General features: G+C 46.2%; 1 protein-coding gene across 1 annotated transcript in view; it reads left to right on the top strand.

The window, feature by feature from the left end:
• The first annotated feature begins 270 nt into the window (after positions 1-270).
• LOC138569796 (patched domain-containing protein 3-like) overlaps positions 271-22,449 on the top strand; it is a 231,028-nt gene continuing 208,849 nt past the window's right edge. The window contains exon 1 of the mRNA XM_069648113.1: positions 271-1,026. Within this exon, the coding sequence (XP_069504214.1) occupies positions 271-1,026 (756 nt within the window). The remainder of the gene's footprint in view (positions 1,027-22,449) is intronic.

Below are 22,449 nucleotides of genomic sequence, written 5' to 3'. Positions count from 1 at the left end.
CCTGAGGCGCATCACAGGCCAGTAAATGATTAGCCTGTTGCTTTGTTGACCTTCCATTCATGCAGAATAGCTGCTCCGCTACGCCGTGTCTGTTCCATATGCATCACCACTGTGCAGCGGGCAAAGCTTAGCAAGGACTTACTGCAACCTTCTCACTTGTCCAGACATTTGGGTTCGTAAATCGGCACCAGTTGTATCAACCCAAGGAGAATCTTCAGATTTTGAGCTCTTTGGCTCATAAATTGCTGAGTCGCAAACCTTCTTTACAGAATGTATGGGTGCCATACAGACTGCTTGGAGCGTCCCCTTTCAAATGGATTCCGCCAGCTTGGCGTGTGGGTTGCCAGATATCCATGGTGGTTTCTGGGGATCTCCGTACTCATCTCGGGAGGGTTAGGAGCAGGGTTCTATTTTTACCCTCAGAGACTTTCGTTCCACATGGAGGACCAGTTCATGCCTCTGGAAGGTCTTGCCAGACGTGAGAGGGACTTTATAAGGCACCATTTTCCCACGAACGACTCCTGGGAATTCTCAGTGGAGCGGCTGGACACGGAGGGCATGTTCGCTTCTCTCATCGCAGTGTCCACTTCCGGGAACATCCTCACCGCCAGTGCCTTCCATGAACTCTTAAAGCTAGATGAGATGGTGAAGAGCCTGCATGTGTCCTGGGACCACTTGGGGGCCGTGAAGAACTTTACTTTTATGCAGCTGTGCACTCGAGTTGGAACCATGTGTGTCCCCGTAAACCACCTCTTGCGGGCAGTGCACGGCAACGCCTCAGCCATAGAGAGCCTGAATTTTACTTACCCGCTCTTCCAAGGACATGAGTTTATGGGCTCACAGTTAGGGGGAGTCCACTTCCAATCAAGCCAGCCCCATGTAGTGCAGGGAGCCAAGGCCATCAGGTTAGTGTATTACCTGCAAGAGGAACCAGCCAGGGCCATGGAGATCAATGCCAAGTGGTTGGAAAAATACATAGATGCCATCGCTACAGCAGCGAAGAGTTTACATCTCAAATCCATTCAGGTAAAAGATAGGAGGTTTACTTTCAAGGAGCTATGCTAGACCACATTGCCAAAATGAAATGCCCGCCAGTCTGCAGTATTGACTGTGTCACTCTGAGTGAGCATAAAGTGCCAATAGCATAGCAATATGGAACAGAGATGGTTTACAAGGTGGGGATAAGGGCAAATGCAGTGTGAAGGAGAGAGATCCATGGGCACTATGATTTCGTACTGTTGTGTCTATGCGATTCAACCTTTCAGTGGACCACGGAGAAGCTGATTTTCAAAAAATGTGTACTTTGACGGGGAGGAGCCGACGTGTGCACTTCTCCCGCCGCCAAATTTTCATCATTTGCACTGTGGGGTACGCCGCTTTTTGCCCTTTAGATTTACACTCTTCAGTGTAAGGTGAATAAACGCTGCCTGGCATGCTGGCCTGCCAGCCAACGCTTACTTTTGATTGTGAGCACCCTCTTCCATGTTCTCATGGCAAGCAGCATTAACAATTACAATTAAACACTCTCTGACATACTTACATGTTGGAGAGCGTTTCATTTTCGTTTGTGAACACTGCTTACAATGCGCGCATGATGAGCAGTATCCACAATGAAAAATAAGCACTGTCCGACATGCAACCATGTTGGAGAGCATTTAATTGGAATTGTAAACTTGCATGGCAGGCAGCGTTTACAATGGATCCCTATGCAGTCTGCCTGCTTTATGCTGGTGAAAATCCATGACGGTGCAAATCCTGGAGCATTTGTATGGTGGAGAGGAAGGAAGGTGGCAGAAAGGCAAGTTGCGTTCCGCCCCTCCTTTCCGCCATACAAATGAATGAAAAGGAGCCGTGGCAGTAATGGAAGGTGTAAAAGAAGGCTTTTACGTCTTCCATTGATTTTACGGCTCAATGGAAAATGAGCTCTGGAGTAAGGTAAGAACAGCGGTTCTTATCTGGTAAGTTAAGGGTGGGTTAGCAGGGAAGGTGGAATAGCGCTGAACATTCTATTTATGGGCAGATAGAATATTACAGTGGTACAACAAGTTTTCTAAAATGATAACTCTGCTCTCATTCCAAATCCTGAGACTCAACGCTCAAAGGTTTCTGCCTCGGCGGTTGGGTCGATTGAAAAGTGGTTGGTGCATTGTGTGTGTGCATGCCAGCTGGAGGATTATGTAATGGGTACAGGCTTCTAGAAATACCCTGGACCCCTGCACCAGTAGGCCTTGTGCATGGAGCCTAATACTTTGAATTTGATTCTAACTTTGACTGGCACCTACAGGAGTGGATAGATTTCAGGGTTAGTTGCACCGACATTCCCATTTCCCATGGTCTTGTCTGGTCCTACTAGCCCAAGTGCAGTATAGTTCTTTTCCATGTGCCATAGACACCTCGTGAGAGGCCAGTCATTATCACTGGGTAATTGCCTGCTCGCAAATCTGGCCCATGGCAAAAGCGCAGTCAATAAGGGCAACTATGAGAAGCAATAAAGATGCTTCCTGAGGTCTGGATGGCTATTAGTACATCGTGGTAATATCATTATTGTTGTGCCAGTGACGAGTCAACATTAATGACATTGCAGTCAAAATTGCAGGTTGACTGCACTCTAAGCATTCTAGTTGTCTAAGAGGCTGTCAATGATCACTTTTCTGTGTTAATCGGTTATATGCGCAATTTTCTGTTTATGTCGACTGTCCAAACATATTATAGCTGCCTTTGCATTCTTCGGTCTGACGTTTACTTTTTGGTTTGTGACCGCCCTGATTAACCAAATGCCCATAGGAAAATGGCGGACCACTTAGAACCGAATTTTAAAAAAGCAACTACTTCCATGCTTATAAAGGACATTAACCACATAAGTCGAAATGAGGTCACAGAGTATGTCTGCCTGAGTGCATGGACTATGAGACATTCTAACATCTGGTGTAATGCTGCACCATTAATGTACGCTTAAGACTGACCTCTAAATAGCATGGAAGGCACCCTGTTGCGTTTGTCTTTACATGGAAACGGATCCACTCCATGTAATGCTACTCATTTGTGCTACACAGCGCAAAACAAAGGTGTAAATACGGGTGTAATTGCCAGTATGCCTTTGCTTGTGTGCTTCCTATTGCACATTGAGTAAATGCCGCATGCCATTTACGCAGAGCAAGCAGCGTTTACCATAGATTGCTATGGAAATCAGCCTGCTTTTTGCTGGTGTAAAAAAGCAGATGGATTCCAGGGGAATCCAAAGCATTTGCATCAGCCTGCACATGTCCTGCTGACGTTAATGTCGGGGCATTTGTATGTCAGTGCGGGTGGGGTTGACAGAAATGGTCATTCCGCTACGTGACCCCTCTTCACCATACATATCAATGAAAATATGGATTGACCTAAAAAATATGGGCGAAGGTTTTATTCAGGCATTTCACACTACGCCACAAGGAACATGACCCCCAGCTGAGGTAATTTTAACAGCATACATTGCACAGGGGAGGGGGCTGTTACATTTGCACTTACATGCCATTTTAGTCATTTACATGTCATCTACAAAGTGAAAACTAAGTTTTAAAAACAGGTGTGATCACCTGTACGTTGTTGTTTTTGCAGAGTAAACTGAGTGCATGCCGCCTGCCATTTATGCGTGGCAAGCCCAGGGACGTCATTTCACCAAAATGCCAGGGGTAGCGGAAGTGGCATCACACGACCCTTGACCCCCTGATGACATCACAGGAAGTGATGTCATTTGACCCCACCGCAAAGTGATATTGCGGGAAGCGATGGAACACGACCTTTCACCCGTTGATAAAACAGCAAGTGGCATCACATAGCATTGTACACTACGAAAAATATGGTTACGACATCACTATAATGTGATGTACATTTCATTGTCGTGCCTTGAAACACTTGTGTATAGGCGCATTACAAATGCCATATCATATCATATCATACCTGAATGGATCGCCATATGTATCGTTACGGTCAGTGTGTATAGGTCCACATTACCAAATTACTGTGATTGCAAGAAGACGTCCATGACCAAATGATAATGATGTGTTATTATATAGCACTTAAGCTTAAGCGCTTTACATAGAAGAAATATACACCCAAAATATACACCCAATATCACCCAATCTGGGTTGGTACCCATTTATCGACCTCAGAAGGATGAAAGGGTGATTTGAGGCATTTGAGAATAGACTAAATCAGTGACTCACCCCCTGAAGTGTGCCTGAAATAAACCTTTAATGAGTCTAGCAATTATTGAATAGAATTCCTGAAAGGCACATTTTTTGGCATTCCTATTCTTTCTTATTTAGATTCAGTGCTGAAAGTGTTAGACTTGTGGCCCGCATGTTCTTATTTTTCTTTTTTTTAAGGGGGCCTGAACAGGAAAGCCGGCCACTCCAGAATTACAGAGCCACATGGTGCTGGCCACAGCCCAGGAGCTTGCATTGCAAAAAAAAATAATAATAAAAATAAAATAAAAAATGTACATTTTTTTTTAGAGTTTGCAAGGGAGACCACAGAGCTCAAGGGAGACCTCAGAGATGCACTTGCGACCTCTGGCGACCCCAAATGACGTCACTGGGCAAGCCGCGTTTATCGGAGCAGGCCAATTTGGCGCAGCCATTTCGGCGCGGGCCGATTTGGCGCAGCCGGTTGGCCGCAGAGCCCGTTTTGGCGTGCCCATTTCGGTGCGGCCAGTTCGCCGCTGGGATGTTCAGGCGCCAGCATGTTTTGGCGCGGGTATTGGCATGGGATGAGAGCTCACCCCAATGCTCCTTGGGCACTGTTTAGTGGTCGGGAGGTTCCTGCACTGCCCAGGGATCAGGATGACGACAAACGCGGCTGGATTCCACGTGCACCCAAACCATTTGTGCCAGCATGGAGATTTCATGATGATGTAAACATGTATATGGCAGAGAGGATGCGCCACAGACGATGCAATTATTTTGCGTGCCCCTTCTACGGTGTTCAAAATATTGCGTTGCCGTAAAAGCGTGCGTAAAGCTTTCACTCGTTAACTTTGTGTTCTTTTTTACACTACTTCATAAGGAACATGACCCCTAATGTGTTTATTTACAATGTATGGACACATCACGCTTTCAGTACATAAAATGCGCTCACATCTACTCATTTAAAGTATTTTTAAGCCACAATGGCAAATGCATGCCGATTCCTGTTGGAAAGAACTAGGTCCTGAATGGCAAAGCGTTTTTAAGCATCCGATCATGCGCCTCGTGCCATATTTTTCTTCATCTCGGCCTGACTTTTGCAGCGGTGGGGCGCGTGCCTGACTGCCGCACGTGGATTGCGCAAGGCCTGTTTTGATTAGCTTTAAGCAATACTTATATTGTGCGCCAGTCCAGCCGATGCACAGCAACTCTCCGACGCAACTGTTAATGCTATAGTACCAAGCAAACACCAAACCTCATTGTCCAGATAGGGTCAAGAATAGCAATTTCTCCTCTGCGAGTTTCTCTCTTTAGCTTATCGCTCGCCTTCTGCATGGGTAAGTAATTCAGATGGCGCGTGAAGAGAACAAAACAGGCAAACGTATACATGAACAGCTTGTCGATGGAGCCTGGACCATGATTCGCAGGGTGCGCTTCTCTATATACATAAGGACTGATAAGTGAGCAGCACAGGCTTCTTTTCAGCAAAGGTTTAAATAGCAGAATTACAATATTTAAAACATCAGTCTAAAAACTGCTTTCTGCAAGTCATCCACGTACCTTTTACTGGTAAAACCATGGAAGTTCATTGCACATTTCACAAACCCTGTGCATTTTTTTAATCGTAATCTAGTACTGTAAAGTGTTATTTTTTTATTTAGTTTTTTATTTGTATTTAGTTGCATTCAAAACTTTTAAACAAAGTATCACGAAGTCTTTCCTTTTAAGTCCAACGTGAATTCTTTGTACACAAAGCTCCGACTTCTTATAAAACATAACTTCTCATCAGAGTCGAAAGTCTCGGTCACGGGAATTAAGTTGGCAAGTATACAAGTATTTTGTCAAGGTAGGTAGTAGTTGGGCATATCAACATATAGTTATTCCCAGATAACAAGTTGATTCACGATTCATCCATGTTTCCGTTCAAAGGGGCAAACCTTCCCAAGGCCACAGATCTTTCTTGTCTTAGTTCTGGGCATTCTATGACTATGGGCCTCATTACGAGTCATCCAGTCTGAAAATAACGGTGGCGGTAAACCCGCCGCCACCGTAGTTTCCAGACCGGGTGATCTCGAGTTCTGCAGGCGGGAGGTGTCATTCCCGCCAGGTCTGACCTGGCGGGTTTAACACCACCCGCCTGCAGGTGGACGTGGAAACACCGGCACCATCAAGAGATGGTGCCGGTGTTTCCATTTCCCCATTCTCATTGAGTCCTATTGGACTCAATGGGAATGGGGATTTACCAAATTCTGCCTCTGGAATTCCCGGGTCACCGGGGTCGTAATGCCCCGGTAATTCCGGGAATCACGGAGGCGGAATGGTAATACGAGTTCGGCGGTAACCTGCTGGAATTTCAGGCACGGTTACTGCTGGACTCGTAATGAGGCCCTATATGTCGGAGTGACTCGATTTCTTTAGAACAAGCTCGACATAGATTGTCAGATGTGTCTTTATCATGTTTTAAGAAAAGCATCTCTTTAGTTGGTAATAAATGTAGACGTAGTCTTAAGAATTGGTCTCGATGGTATCTTGAAGGAAATTGTCGCAAGTACTTTGGAATGATGTTTACTGGGCGGACATCTCCCAGAATTGGTAGACAAGATTTTAGATTCGATCGAGATTGTATTGTCTCAATCCAGTCATTCTGAATTGTCTTTTTTTTATCAGCACATGGGTTATGGTGAAGAAGATCGACGTAGCTGAAACATGGGTCAAGTTTTTCAAAATGTTTCACTCCCAGATTGTTAGTAGTCCATGGTATCGGCAGGCAGGATGTTCTTTCAGAATTGCATATTGAATGGCGTTGTCAGTATCGTTATCTTTCGGTATAGGGCAAGACACTTCCACAAGACTGTAGCTTTCAATGATTGCAGGCCTAACTCGTATCTAATTGCAGCAATTGCTAAGTTTTGTGGAAAACGAAGAACCTTACGCCAACATTTCCCTTCGAGTTGGTTCCATATGTTAGAGTTGATTTTCAGGCCTGCTTCACTACCAAAGGTAATGGTTTGTACAACTTTCTGACAGTCGAATTGGATCACAGGTAGCAAGGTGAATTTGCCGTATTCTCGATGTAATTTTTTACCTTTTAATGCAAGGTTCGTCATTTTTGTGTTCAAATCTTTAGTCCATTCCCTTTCTCTTATTGAGGTATTAACTATTATTCCGAGGTGTCGAATGGATTCGTTCGTTCAAGGGATTCTCCAGAAGCTATCCATTTAAAGTTCTTCCCTCGCTTCCCCAAGTCCGAACCGAACACAATGATCTTGTTTTTTTAACGTTGATCACCATGTTATTCATTTTTAGGTATTCATCCAGTTTGGCTATCAGTCGCTGCAGGCCAATTCGGGGAACATCCATTAATACCATATCGTCGGCATAGATGGCCCTGCTCACATGTCAGCCGTTAATCTTGGATGGAAAGGTGTTGCATGTTGACAGCATATCAGGCATATTGGCAATGTACAGCTTGAACAGTAACGCCGCCAGTGGGCAGCCTTGCTTAACTCCGCGATCTGTCTTAATTTCTGTCGATAGTGCGCCCTTGCCGTTCAAACGGATTTTAATTGAGGCATTCAAATGAAGCTGGACTATCATCTGTAACAAGTAGGGCTGGCATTTCCATATTATTAGTTTTTCCCATAATAAGGCCCGGTTTACACTATCATAGGCCTGTTGTAGATCTACGAATGCCAGAAACAAGGGTCTATGATGTTTAATGGCCTCTAGTTTCAAAAAATGTCATAGTGTAAGGTTTAACTCAACTCCAACACCTCGTGTAAAACCAGTTTGAAGTTCATCAATAATCTTCATCTCAGTTGCCCATCGTGACAACCTTTTATGAACCTGACTAGCAAAGATCTTCTTGATTACATCCAACAGGGCAATCGGCCGGTAGTTGGCTGGGTCGGTTCGATCTCCTTTTTTATATATTGGCACAACTACCACCGATTGCCATGAGGAGGGGATTTTCCTCGCTTCCACAATTTTCTGAAACAGTCGTTCAATAAATACTGCCCACAAGGTTTTGTTTTTCTTAAGTGTCAGATTAGTCAACCCATCGGTTCCCGGGGCTGTGGAGTTTTTGAGCTTGGTGAACAGCTCCTCGATCTCTGTTGAACTATATATGAAATTCCACGGGACAGAGTCAACAATAATAACCCTGGGATCGTAAATTGTAGTAGAGTTGAATACTTTTGTAAAGTACTGTTTCCAGTTGTTTTCGCTTATGCCTGTTGTCATATTGGTCGTCTGGAAAGTCGGGCTACCGTTTATGATGGCCCAAGTTTCGCGACTTTTCCCTGAAAGAATCATTCTTAACATCGTTTCTGCTTGTTCCTGGTCTCACAGGCTCTTAAATGGCAACAACCAATTTCGATACTGATTTTGAAGTCGCTTTTGGTTTTTTTCTTTCGTCCTGGCAGGTTGGCACGATCGCTTGACCAGCTTTAAATCAACATTTACTTTGTGCTTTCTCTTGGCTATTTCCCTGCTAAAAGGATGTTTATGTAAATGGTTATTAGTTCTGTTTCTTTGCGGAATAGAGGCAAGTTGTAACAATATAGGAGGAATAAAAAAATAGGGCTCCTGGTGTGGAACCTATTCTACCCAGGAGGGTTAACTAGGAAAACAAAAGATACAAATGAATAGGTCCAAGGGTGCTAGGCTCAGAACAACGCCTCCACATGAATTATCAAACTCTGCATTGCTAAGGAAGGAATCACTCTTCAATAGTATGTTATAGAGATAAATCTCATTTTTTTATATTAGAGTTGTGTGCAAAAAGGCATAAATCCAACATTTAGAGAAATTAAGACATCAAAATGGTTTGCTAAAACAGAACGATCAGACAAAAAAAATAGAAAGATATTTATAACACAGTGCTGATGAAGGCTGTGTTAAAGATGAGGCACACCTAGCCCACCTAGAAACGGTTGAAACACCTGGTGTAGACGCACTACTCCCCCCAAAATTACAGCACATTAATGCTGTTTACGCAAGAAAAATAATTTTGTGTACCCACCATTGTTCTATGTGTTTTCCACAAATGTTGACTTGAATATGTACACTGTAATATGTGAATTTCTTGGCAAACACTAATAGGAGTCGGGTTTGTTGCACACACACAATTTGGAGATTGTCCCAAAAAATGTTTTTTCAGCACTGTGTGTTATAAATATCTATTTTTGTTGTCTGATCTTTCTGTTTTAGCAAACCATTTTGATGCCTTTTTGCACACAACTCTAATATAAAAAAAATGAGATTTATCTCTATAACATACTATTGAAGAGTGATTCCTTTCTTAGCAATGCAGAGTTTGATAATACATGTGGAGGCGTTGTTCTGAGCCTAGCACCCTTGGACCTATTCATTTGTATCTTTTGTTTTCACAATATAGGAGGATACTCGACAGAGTCTTCGTCATGGGAGTTGTTGTTTCTTAGTTTTCAGTCATTGTAACAATTGCTGCAGGTCTTATAGTTATCAGGTTCAGACCTTGATTTAGCTCAACAGGCGCAATGTATTGCTCACTTCTTTTTGTTAAAGTCGAGGAACAACTTAGTTTTACACCATCAGGATCGCTGTGTCAAAGCTTTATGATCTTAAAGCTCTTGGTCATGTCCACTAAGTCACGGGAGACCCATATGTAGTCCAATGTTTTGGCAGAGTGGTTCCGTTGCCAGATGGGACAAGCTGGTATATCGCCGCGAGTTTGTCCGTTCATCATGAAGCAATTTCTGTTTGCTAGCTCAATGGCCCATTTCTTTGCTCGACCTTTATTAAGGTTGTGGTTTGGATCTCTTATCTGGCCGCTTTTGGTAACGAATGAATGATTCAGGTCGCGGCATATAATTATTGAGAATTGCCGGTAGTCTAGCATTAAGTCGACGATTATTGAGGTGACTGATGCTATAAAATTGTTTGCGGCGATCTTCGCTGAGTTCCAATAGACATTCACGTCTTGTAGGAACTTGACAGAATTCTTTGACGTGTCAATAATTTTGATGATTGTTCCTTGAACAAATTAATTAGGTTTCAATAGTTTTAGAACAGTCCACCCCGGCACATCTTTAATTAGGGTAATTAACCCAGAATATGGTCGGACGGATGTGTTTTTTAAAGCAGGGGTAAAGTTCGTTGAGTATCCCTCACAGATTGGCTCTGTTCTCATCCATACTTCTTGCAAACAGATTATATTATAGTCGTCTTTGTTAAACTCGTTGTCTTGAGACAGATGCAAAAATCCACGGGTGTTCCAAGATATTAGGGAGCACTCCGCCACTTGTCTTTGTTCTTTGGCCTAACAGTCGCTTACTTGTAAAAATGTACCTGTGGCTGATTTTCGATGAGTATTATTGGAATGCATTGAACGCTTTGGGTCGAAGGCATCGTTACTGATTTCAAAGTGCTTCTGAATTTCAGCACGTCGACTTTCATGACTCGCGGTCAAGCTCTGCCAGTGATATTTTCTGGGGAAGGGTGTCTTTGATATAAGGGCCACTGGATCTACATAATCTGTTAGTTGGTAGCCAAAAGTTAACAGTTCCTGCATTGCATTTCTAAGGGTGGATGCATCCAGTTGAGAATGCACATATAGAACGACCCAGTCTGAACGACTCAGACAGGTATTCGACGATCTTAATGTCGTCTAATTCGATATTGTTGAGGGAAGGCACACAGTTGAGCAATTTCAAAATATTTCTTCGATTTAAATGAGCTCCGTCGTTATCTTGTAATATGTATTCGAGTTGAAGTTTTTTGATGTGTCTTGAATTTATGTCACACATTTTTGGAACTCAGTTGGAAGAGAACCTAACTTTTTTCTCCACCTGGGCCATTGTATATTTCGGATTTAGTTTCGGTCCTGAAGGTGAGGGACGCTTTACTGGAGAAGTCGAGACTTTCTGGTTATTCAGTATTTTATTACCATGTTTCAATATGCTTCTAATAACCATTGGTTTCTTTGTGGCGTTGGGCATTTGAATGCTGGCCCCTGGTATGCCAGGAGTTAGTGAAGCATCACTAAGAGCCTCATATTCTAAGCTCACATCGACTTTGTCATTGTCACTTAGGTCTGAACCATTCTGATCTTCATTGCTGTCCATCGAATATGTAGAAAGGTTTGCCACGTCTTCAGAGGTGAAGGATACAGGGCCGTCTTGGTCCTCGTCTTCGAGTCTTGGATGTTTGGTGGCTCGAATGTGAGGTTTAACAATAGTCGTGGTGGCTACCCCAGGCTTGGGTTGAGACTCAAACTGAACTTTTCTGTCAGGACGTTTAAACATCAGAATGGTGGGTGGCGTCATTAGATTTCAGATGAAATTCTTGTCAGTGTTAGATTTGGTCTTGCCAACTTAGCAAGGTCTTAAATCAATGATTTTAGTGCTGTTGCTTGATTTGGTTTTCTTGTTTTTTGTCGCTGGACCCAATGTTTTGTCTGCCAAAAAAAAAATCCAAACTGTCAGTTTTTGGCATGATTTTCAGGGTTGATGTCAAAAGTTTGGGAGGGTTTTGAGACATTTTGTGAGACACTGGTAAAAACAAAGCTGGCAGGAATATTATTGCCTGACTTATTTGGTTCGTTGGATTTTGTGGCCTTGTCCACATCTTTTGTTGCTCCCAAGAGTGGCACTTCTTCACAAGATATATTGATAAGTGAAACTTTGTCTGCTTCCTTATTTTCCACAAGTTCATCAGATTCTTTTTGGGTTTCGTTTATTACTGGAAAACCCCCAGGTACTGGAGTCTCGAGAGCTGTTGTTGTTGGTATCACATGGACTGTGTTGCACAAGCATTTCATAGAACTAGAGGATGGTAACATGATGGCGCATCCATTTAGAAGAATCAAGCAAAGCTTCCATTAATTCGTTGTTTTGGGTCAGTTCGTTCCTTGTGATGTTGCACAACCTGTTTTGCCATTTGGCAGATATTTCTGCTTCATAATCCAGTCGGGTGTGAAGATGAGTTGTCAGCGCATCAAGTGCGCTGATTTTATTGTTGACCGCTGCCAGAAGCGCAGTTTGATCCTTTATTGAGTCATGCAATGATTCGTATAGTTTTGAAAACAGAATAAGTGCAGTTGAGGTGGCGGCTAGCACATTGTTATAAGTTTGAATTCCAGCTGCGACTGACAGATGCTGTTTGTTTTCCTGTTCTGTTTTTGACACAGTTGGAGAGGCTTATTAGGGTCAATCATACGTTTACAGTGGTCAGATTCAAGATCTACATTTGAGGATGTGGTGTCATGAGAACTGACGTTCGTTTGCAATGCCTTTCCGTGTTTCAGCGCCGTAGTTTTAGATTAAGTGCAAGTTTTCGGAGTACTAGTTAACTCCGTTAACTTGCCTGGCCGTGTGTTATTTACTGTCTGTTCAGAATTCATTTGTGGGAATGCTGGAGCAACCGAAGAAGCACAATAATTACCCAGAGCGGTATCAAAAGCTTCTGAGTAGTGGGCAGTCGAGTTCGTGGAGTATGCTACTGAGGACTTGATGTTTAAAAAATCATCTCTCAGCCGCGCCGCTAATCTCGCCTCTCTTGCAGCAGCGTCGGCGAAGTGAAATCTAAGTGTACCAACGCTGGAATGCTTTGGTTCAGTAATGGCATTTGGTCTCCGACACTCAGTGAGCTCACTAATACTTGCTTTGATGTTAGGAAGAACTTGCTTGCTGCAGTAAAAGGAGGTAGCCCTCAGAGGTCGTCCCGTCCCCTTTTCAGACAAAGTAATTTCAGGGGGCGTTGTTTTTGTTTGTTTTACAAGAGGGTCTTCATGTAACGACCCCAGAACTCTGGCTTCGTTGGAAATATCAACAGAATCCACTTTATGCCTAGATTTAGGTGTCTTTATTGTATCAGTAGACTCAGTCTTGTTCATGGGAAGACTAAAAACGTCTTCGCTTAAAGAATCATGGACACCGTTCCATTGTTTAGTTAGTTCAGGGTTCTGTGGTGAGACCACTTTGTCGTCACCTGAGATACTGCCGTGCAATGACTCCGAATGGAACTCCGCCGGATTTCTAGATGGATCGATTACGTCGCAGGTAGTTTTGGAGTGAGTCTCGAGGTTAACATGTTTACTAGATTGAAGTAATTCAACATCAGTTACCTCCATCAGCGGGCGCACAATCGTCTTAGAGCATGTAGCCTTGCTTTCAGAAAGAGCGCACTGGTCGATAGGAACTGCCTCGCTAGCCAAGTTGACAGGGTTTTTGTGCTTGTGTGGAGTAACAATTTTTTTTTCTTGACTGAGTAGATAAGAACTCTCGTTGCTCACTGATTTTGACGAGGTTTTTCTTGCGGACATCCCACCTGGACACAATTTCCCTTTTAGAGAACTATTCAAGGGTAACTGAGGGAACGGGGGCTGAGGGGGGAACGCGCAGCGTTTCCCCCTGGGGTGGTTTTGGGCGCTGCACAGGCCAGCGAGCTGGCCTGCCGATAGAGCGCCACAGGGGGGGGTATTTAAGGGGCAGGGAATGTTCGAGAGCAGGAGACCGTTAAGGGCAAGTTTTTGTCAGGGTCTACTGCTCTCGAGCGTTCTTTACCTCTGGGCCTGCTAGGTTAGTGAGGTGAGCAGGGAGGGCTAGTTGGGGCGGAGGTGGTGGGGTGTTGAGCGGGTGTAGCGCTAGGTGGGGGGAAATGAATAAATAAATAAATAAATATATAGGACATAGGGGAATAGCGGGGGTACTGTAGATAAGGTACCCCCTTTTCTTACCTGGGGCGAGGGCGGGGTCGTCGCTGTTGGGGCAGGCCGCTGCAGTGGGGCGGAGTGTGGCCGGCGAGCATATTAGGGTGGGAGGAAGGCTGTTGCGGGCCGGCGAGCGCGCAAGCTTGTGCGGCCGGCGCTCGCTGGGAGCAGCTGCAGCGGGGAGGGGCCGGGCAGAGAAGCGCGTTGCCTTAAAGGGGCCGCGCTAGGTGAAGAGTAGGCTGTCAGCCGCACGCAAGTGCGGTGTGACCGGAGAGCCTTCAAGGGGTGTGAGGTGTAGAAAGGGTGGGTAGGGAGAGGGGTTGGGCGGTCGCGGATTTCGGGGGGGCACAGCTGCCTCTCTGGGCCCGAGGGGCGGGCAGGAGGGACGGGGGGCAGTTTGGGGGTAGGATTTTATAGTTTACAACAAAAAAAGAGGAAGGAGGGAGAAAGCAAGGAGGGTCGAGGAAAGGAGGAATAGAGGGACAATTGGGTCAGCCTATAGTTACTACATAGGGTGGGGGGACAGCAGTAATTTGGGTGGCAAAAGGGGGCGCAAGACTTGGGGTAACCTTTGGTGTTTGCTGGGCTGGGGGCTGTGGTGGAGGATCTGGGCAGCAGTTGGTAGGACAAGAGGGTGAAGGAAAGAGGGCTGCAGGGGTGGTGCTAGCAATCAAGGTTGGCACGTGTTGCGTAAGGGAGGTCGGGATGGTTGGCCGCGCGGCAAGTAAAAAAGGGTTGGTGGATGCCAAGGCATTGAGGGAGGCCCTTGCGATTATCAGCAGGGCCTCCAAAACACAGTTGGAGGGCGCAGTGGTGGAAGTTACGGGCGGGGTGGTATGGAGGTGGGAGGGATGCAGCGGCGAGCAGCAGCGGACGGGGCGCTGGTGGCGGTTGTCGCTTGCTCCCCTGTGGCAGGGAAGGGGGGGCCTGCGAGGGGGGTGGTAGGCGGAATAGGAGGGAGATCCCTAGGAGAGCATCAAAGAGGTCCAGGGAAGAGGGGAATGGATCGGGGAGGGTTTCGGAGGAAGAGGTCGGGGGAGAGGAAGGAAGAGAGAGGAATGTACTCAGAAGTGCTGGCAGGGGGGAAGAAGAGTGTAGGGGTGCGGAGGGGCAAGGGGGTGAATTAGGGCGGAGAGGTACGGCCTCCCCGGTGACTGGCGGAAGACAGCCAGGTGGTCTGGGGGGAGATAGATATGGACCTCTGGCTACAATGGATGGCACAGACACGGCCTGCGCTGACGGTGCACACGGCGAGTGGCTTACCTGTGCCTTACCAGCCCTTTCTTGGTTGCCCCGCCCATGAGGGGGCAGGGGGAGGAGGCAGGGGCCAGCAGTCGGCAGTGTGTTGGGGCTTCAATAAGGAGGGCTGCACGAGGTCAGCGTGCAGGTTCAGACACGAGTGCTCCAGATGTGCAGGTCGGCACCCGGTTACACAGTGCTTTCAGCAAGGGGATCGAGGGCGGGGGCAGGGAGCAGGTTGAGGGGTTGTGGGGAAAAGCTTTTACTCCGGTTAAAGTGGAAGTTTTGGAGAGGTGGCTCAATTTTTATCCGGACAGGGAGGGTTTCCGTCTGGGGTACCAAGGGCCGAGGGTGCGTAGGTGGGCGGAAAATTTGAAATCACCCAAAGAGAATGGGGAGGTGGTTAGGGCAAAGTTGCTCAAGGAAGTGGAGGCAGGGAGGGTGGTAGGTCTATTTTTAGATCTGCCGGGCGATTTGGTGATATCGCTGTTAGGGGTAGTGCCCAAGAAGGCGCCGGGGGAATTCAGGCTGATTCATCATTTATCTTGGCCAGAGGGCTTGTTCGTCAATTACTTTATTGCCCCGGAGGATTGTGGGGTGTCATTTGCGAGCGTGGATCAGACAGTGGAGTTGAGAAGGAAGGTGGGTCGCGGAGCATTTTTGACCAAGTGTGATATCAAGGCAGCGTTCAGGTTGCTGCCGGTGCATCTGGAGGATTTTTGGTTGCTGGGGATGCAATTTGAAGATCGCATTTACGTGGACAAGGCTCTACCGATGGGGTGTGCGATATCCTGTGCGTTGTTTGAGCGTTTTAGTTCATTCTTGCAGTGGGCTTTTATGTTTAGTTCAGGTGCGGAGGGGGTTTTGCACTATCTGGACGATTTTTTGTTCATTGGCCGGGCAGAGGATGAATCGGAGTGCAGGAACATGCTGAAGTCTTTTCAGGCATTGATGCAGGAATTTGGGGTGCCTTTGGCTGAAGATAAAACGGAAGGGCCGGCTGTAGTTTTGACCTGTTTGGGGATTGAGCTGGATTCCAGGTCCATGACATCACGCTTGCCGCACTACAAGGTGAGTCGTTTAGTGGGTCTGCTGGAGAAGGTGGTGGTGGCGCGGAAGATGACATTGCGCGAAATGCAGCGGTTGGTTGGGCATTTTAATTTTGCATGTAGGGTGGTGGCTCCGGGCCGTACTTTTTGTAGGAACATGTCGCGGGCCATGGCGGGAGCTAAATGCCCACATCATCGGGTGAGGGTATCAGGGGCGGTGAGGGAGGATTGTAGGATTTGGTTGCGTTTCTTGGAAGGTTTTACCGGGGTGTCCATGTGGCTTCAGGGGGATCCTGTAAGGTGGGAGGTGCAGATATTTTCGCATGCAGCAGGTGCGGGTGGTTTCGGAGCCTTCTGGCAAGGCAGGTGGTGCGTGGAGAGGTGGCCACCGCGGTGGTTGGAAGAGGGAAGAAGTATAGCATTCCTTTGTTGGTGGAGTTGGAACTCTGGGGCAGGGAGTTTTCCAACAGGAAGGTGAATTTTAATGTGGACAACGAGTGCGTGGTCAATGTTGTCAACAGGCAGTCGGCAAGGGACCAGAGGGTGGCGAGGCTGATGAGGGAGTTTGTGTTGCGATGCATGGATTGGAATGTGCTGTTCAGGACAAGGCACGTGCCGGGTAAGGATAATGGCATCGCTGATGCATTATCTCGTTTTCAATGGCAGAGATTCCATGGATTGGCACCTGGAGCAGACCAGATTGGGCAGCGTATCCCGGAGGAGCTTTGGAAGCTAGGAAGTTGAGATCTCTGTCGTTAGTGGAGGGCTCCCTGGCCCCGGCGTCTAGGGCAGCTTACAGCAGGGCGTGAGAAGAATTCATAAAGGGGGGGGCGCGTAGCTGGAAGGGTAGGGGGGATGCTGAGGAACGCAGACGGGATGATGTGGTCAATTTTCTGTTATGGTGTATGGATAAAGGTTGGTCGAAGGCGACCATAGCTGGGAAAATAGCGGGAATAGCTTTCTATGGCAAATGGTTTTGGGGATTCCCACCTAGTGGCGGGGAGATGGCGAGTAGGATGTTAGAGGGATGGGCGAGGGAAAGGGGTAAGGAGAAGGATAGCAGATGTCTGGTATCGGCGACCCTGTTGGTCAGCTTGTGCAGGGCTTTGGAAGAAGTTTGCTGGTCGGCCTGGGAGGGAGTTATGTTTCAAGTCTGCTTTACGTGGTTGTTTTTCAGGGCCCTCAGAGTATCGGAGCTTGTGGGGGTTAAAAAGGGAGCTGGTGGGTTGCAGTGGGAGGATGTCCATTTCTCGGATTTTGGGGTGGCTATTAGGATTGGGAGGTCAAAGACGGACCAGAGGGGAAAGGGCTGCTGGGTGTCGCTGGGGTGGGGAAGTAAAGAGCTTTGCCCGATAAGGGCAGGTCTGGTGTGGAAGGAGCTATCTGGAGGAAGGTCGGGGATGGTCTCCCGGCATGAAGCGGAGTCAAGGGTGTCGGCAGCGCATGTGTTGGGGGTACTGAGGAAGGCGTTGGAAGTATTGGGGGAGAAACCGGAGGAATTTGGGATGTCTTCATTCAGAATGGGTGCGGCTTCTGAGGGCAACCTCTTGGGATTATCGGAGGCTGAAGTTAAGAGCTTGGGCAGGTGGAGGTCTGGGAAGTATAAGGGATATATTAGGGAGCTGGGTAAAGGGACTGGTTGATTGGGGGGCAGCGGGATTGTGGTGGGGGGAAAAAGGGGTTTAGGATGGTGAGGTGACAATATGATTTCTTTTTCAGAGACGGCAAGGAGGCCGGGGCAGATGCGGCAGATCTGGCTCGTCGGGCACTCAATTGTGAAATGGGCGGGTAGAGAAGCAGAGAAGAGGATTTTTGGCATGCAGTTGGGTTGTAGCTATCAAGTAGGGATTGTGCGGTGGTCAGGTCTCAGGGGGTTGCGCTGGGACCAACTGCTGCCTAATCTGTCGGGGATAAAGGAGCGTTTTGGGGTCCCGGACGGGTTGATCATTCATGCTGGGGAGAATGATTTGGTGCGGGATACGGGAGTAGCTCTGTTGAGGAAGATGAAAAGGGATCTGGCATGGCTTAGGGAAATATGGCCTAAGGTAAGTCTGATATGGACTAAGTTGTTACCGAGGAGAGTTTGGAGAGGTGCGGTAAGTGAGGGCGCAGTAGAGCGGACGAGGACGAAGATTAACAGGGAAATGATCAAGTTTTGTGGTTTGGCAGCACTGCAAGTTTTGGAGCATAAGGAGATTGTATATGAGAACTTTGAAGTTTTTAGGGAAGATGGGGTTCACCTGTCGGTTTATGGTAATAGCTACTACCAGTTGGATTTGACGTTGTTATTACAGGACATGGTGAAGAGTTGGAGGTAGTAGGCTATTCAGGAGTGGGGCAGAAAAGAACACCTCAGGGGAGGGTTTTTTCTGGTGCCGGGGGGCATGGCCCCTTTGGATGAGGGGGGAGGCAAGCAATGGGGGGAATAGCGCGGGTATAGGATGGGGGTGGTGCTGTTTGCACGAATGGGCTACCCCAGGGGTGCAGAGAGGGGAGCAGGTCTTGAAGATGGAGGGGCATGGCCCCGGGGAGATGATGCCAAAAAGCCGGAACGAAGGTTTGAGTAGATGGTAAGGGGATGGTAAGGGCCTGGGGATAGGTAGGGAAGTAGTTGTGGTTAATTATTTATTTATTGTTGGAGGCATAAAGAGTTATTTATTTATTTAATGTTTTGGCTAATTGTTAAAGTGGTTAATTTTAGTCTGTAAGGCCAGGGGCCAGGTTAGCGTTTATTTGTGAGCCTTGGCCTGTCACATTAAAGCGACCTCTTCCACTTTGAAGCGAGTCTGGGTTTTTGTGCAGTAAGCCCAAAGGGGGGCCCTGGGGGAACGCGCAGCGTTTCCCCCCGGGGTGCTTTTGGGCGCTGCACAGGCCAGCGAGCTGGCCTGCGCATAGAGCACCGCAGGGGGGGGTATTTAAGGGGCAGGGAATGTTCGAGAGCAGGAGACCGTTAAAGGCAAGTTTTTGTATCCCGCCCACCCCCCCTCGTTTTGTGTGAGGTCCATTGGGGTCAGTGGAAGAGGTGGCTTGTGGAAGGGATTTGTGTTTGGGATGTTTGTTTTCCTTTTCACCTGTTTTTAGAGTATTTGTGGGTTATTTTAATTGTGGGGCATAGTTCGGGGGTTGATGGTAGTTTTTGTGTGACAGGTCAGGGCGTTAGTTGGGGGGTCATGTTGTGAGGTTTTGTGTAAGTATGGTTGCTGATGTGACAGGTCGGCCTGGCCAAGGGTCGGAGGAAGGTGGAGTTTGGTGTTGAGGGGAGTTGAAGGGGTTGGAGTACATAGGGTTGCCGAGGGGCATGGCCCCTTTGGATGAGGAGGGAGGCAAGCAAAGGGGCGAATATTGTGGGTACAGGATGGGGGCAGTGTTCCCTCTAAGCTGTGTGCAGGTGCGCTTGCCCAGCTTCCTTCTGGGTGCCGCTCAGAAGATTTCTAGCAGCGCACACAGACAATTCTCACCTATTCAGAAATATTTAATCAGATACAAGCCACAGAAATTGAAATGTGCCTTCTCTTAAAATAAGCAACTAGTCTTGATATTCTGCTAATTTGCATTGCACTACTATGCAAGGGTGACCGTAAACACCTAAAATTCCTAACAGCAATATACACACATAAGAGGTTAAAAACGAATATGAAAAACTGGCTCCATGAACAGAAGAATCTAACCAAGATATGCCTGCACACGTTAGCCAAATAATGTTCCCATCCCTCCCATGACTCCTAAGTTTGATTCTACCACACTTTGACCTTATGACTCTAACTTCTGCCCCAGAACACATCAAGATAGTACCAGACAACCTTGACAACTCCTCTCTTGGCTCTGCGAAAGGTTAGCAGATGTGTACCTACATCCACTGGTTTTATGTTTGTTGTAATATGAATAATATGAATAATGTTCACATTTTCCCAGAATGCCATAATTTCTGTTACTCATTGTGCCTTACCAAAAGCGTCACCTACACGATACAATCGAACTACCAGCTACAATATCGTATACTGACTGTAAGTAAGCAGGCTTTTGAGAAGACAAATGTGATGCTCAGTATCCCCTACTTTAGCATTACTAACATTACCCTAGAAGTGGAGAGCAACATTCAATATCATTTACTTTGGCCCTCATTACAACCCCGGCGCTAAACCATGGCGCTATTAGCACCATGGTTGGTGCCGGTGTTGTAACGAGTCCGCCATGGTGAAATGGGGAAATACCGCCCCATTCCAAGGTTGGCGGGGCGGTATTTCCCCATTTCACCATGGCCCTTCCCCATTCCCATTTTCACCCCATAGGGCTCAATGGGACTGGGGAAGGCGCTAAGTACGGTACCGCAAATTGCAGTACCGTAATTAGCACCAAGATCCCTTTGCGGCACCCTACTTTATCGGCTGGTAAAACCAGCCGTTAAGGTCGGGTCCCGCAAAGGGACCTCGTAATCAGGCGTTAAGGGTTTAACGGCGCCGACACCTTTTACGGCGCACTTAAACCCTTAACGCCAGGGTCGTAATGACCCCATTTGCCTACAAGGGATAATGGGTATGGACTTTGCTTGGGATTACTCGTCCATAGTATCAGGGCAACAGATATTCAGGCAAGAGAATGCTTTTCACACAAATGTACAGAGTTCCTTTGGTCCTAGACTGTCACATATTATATGGTAAATGCAAAAACAGTTTCAGCGAACACTGTGTAATCCTACACAATGATAAGGGTGGGGTATGTTGCAAACAGTCTTGTATGCACTGCAAAAGAACTGCTTACATGCAGAGTCATGACATTCTTAAAATGCACATAATATGTTGAGGCATTAAATATGCCTTGCTTGCAAAGTATTGTGGGTCTGCAAATATCCCAGTGAGTGGTTACTGTTAAAATCCCTCACTTTTTACAGTGCTCTATCAATTAGTAATGGAGGCTAGCACAGGGGCCGGGGAAAGGTATGGGTGGAAGAGCACAGGTCATCACTCCTTGCGGGTGATGAACAAAGCAGCACATTTCAAAAACAAAGTCCGACGTTTCGGCAGTATACTTAAGGAAATGTGTTGCTTGTTTGCTGTACAATAGAAAATTCTAGTACCCGTCTAGACAACAGCACCTTATTTTTCTTTCTATGCTCAGCTGCTGAGGGCTTTTCAATATAACCATGTGCTCTGTATAGTCTCTAGCATTTCCCTGCATCTTATTTAATTTATAACGAAGAATTACGGAAGAGGGATCCATAGTTACAGAAGAAGGGACTCAATCTGTTGTATCTCTTGAGATTTGATGCCATTAACTTAAAAAGCATATATATGTGATTTTCTTGCCCAGGGATCCATAATAAACCTCACTAAAGCTCTTGTTTAATGTGTCTAGGGTCTGGTGCAGAAGGGTGGGCAAAACTATAGACTACATTATGTTCCCTGTAATTTCACTTTCTATGTCAGGGTAACAAGCAAGACTCTAATCATATTTTGCTCCCTACTTGGAGTCAAATGATTTTTCAGGGAGTAAAAAAGTAATTAGCTTTGCCAATAGGGATACTTTCTGCTCATTAAAAGAAGTTCTTCCCCTTACAATTCCTGTTGAGATCAGGCATTTATATTATTAGAGTTCCTTCCTATGTCACTGTACTACTGGTCACTAATTCGAAAAAATATCAGTGGAGCGTTGTGGGTTGAAGCAACACAATGTTCATTGTTTCTCATTTTTGTTGGGCACATTTTCATTTTAGGGAGTAAAAATGGATGGTGTATATGTCTCTCAGCTGTAAGGCTGGTGTTATCACTACCCAAAGGACAACATAATGTGGATATTAAGTAGAGGCACAGGAATATTTGATCATCATATTCTGAAGTGCAGTTATTCTGATGCAATTATCATCCTTACACAATTTATTAGAAACATGTTCTCCTGGCCCTTGAATTACTTCATTAAAGTGGCACTTGAACTCCTAACAGCATGTTTTGCGACACCTTGCTTTTAATTGCCATTAATCCATCGGCAAATGTTGTATTCTGTCTGAACTTCTTGACAGCCACATCAGTTTATTTATTTGTTTTGTAGTACACATTAGTGATTTTCCAGTGTCATAAAACGTTTGCAAGGTACTGTTGCAGATTTTGAAATCTTGGACGGGTTGATGAGTTTTCTTTTTAATCACACATGACATATCTATATTAGCCTATGTGTTTGAAAAAATTGTAAGATTTGTCAAGAATTGCAGTGGAGGGGAAGCGGACATTCCTTTCCAAACTCTCTTCTGTGGTGGTAGTTCACTAAATACGCATGCTCACGAAGTGGCTTACCTCATTAGTCAGTTGCGCAT

Source organism: Ambystoma mexicanum, chromosome 2q, assembly GCF_040938575.1.
Source record: "Ambystoma mexicanum isolate Mex_15411 chromosome 2q, UKY_AmexF1_1, whole genome shotgun sequence".
Taxonomy (NCBI): domain Eukaryota; kingdom Metazoa; phylum Chordata; class Amphibia; order Caudata; family Ambystomatidae; genus Ambystoma; species Ambystoma mexicanum.
Note: the sequence above shows the minus strand (reverse complement) of the source record. Positions and strands in the feature narration are given on the sequence as shown.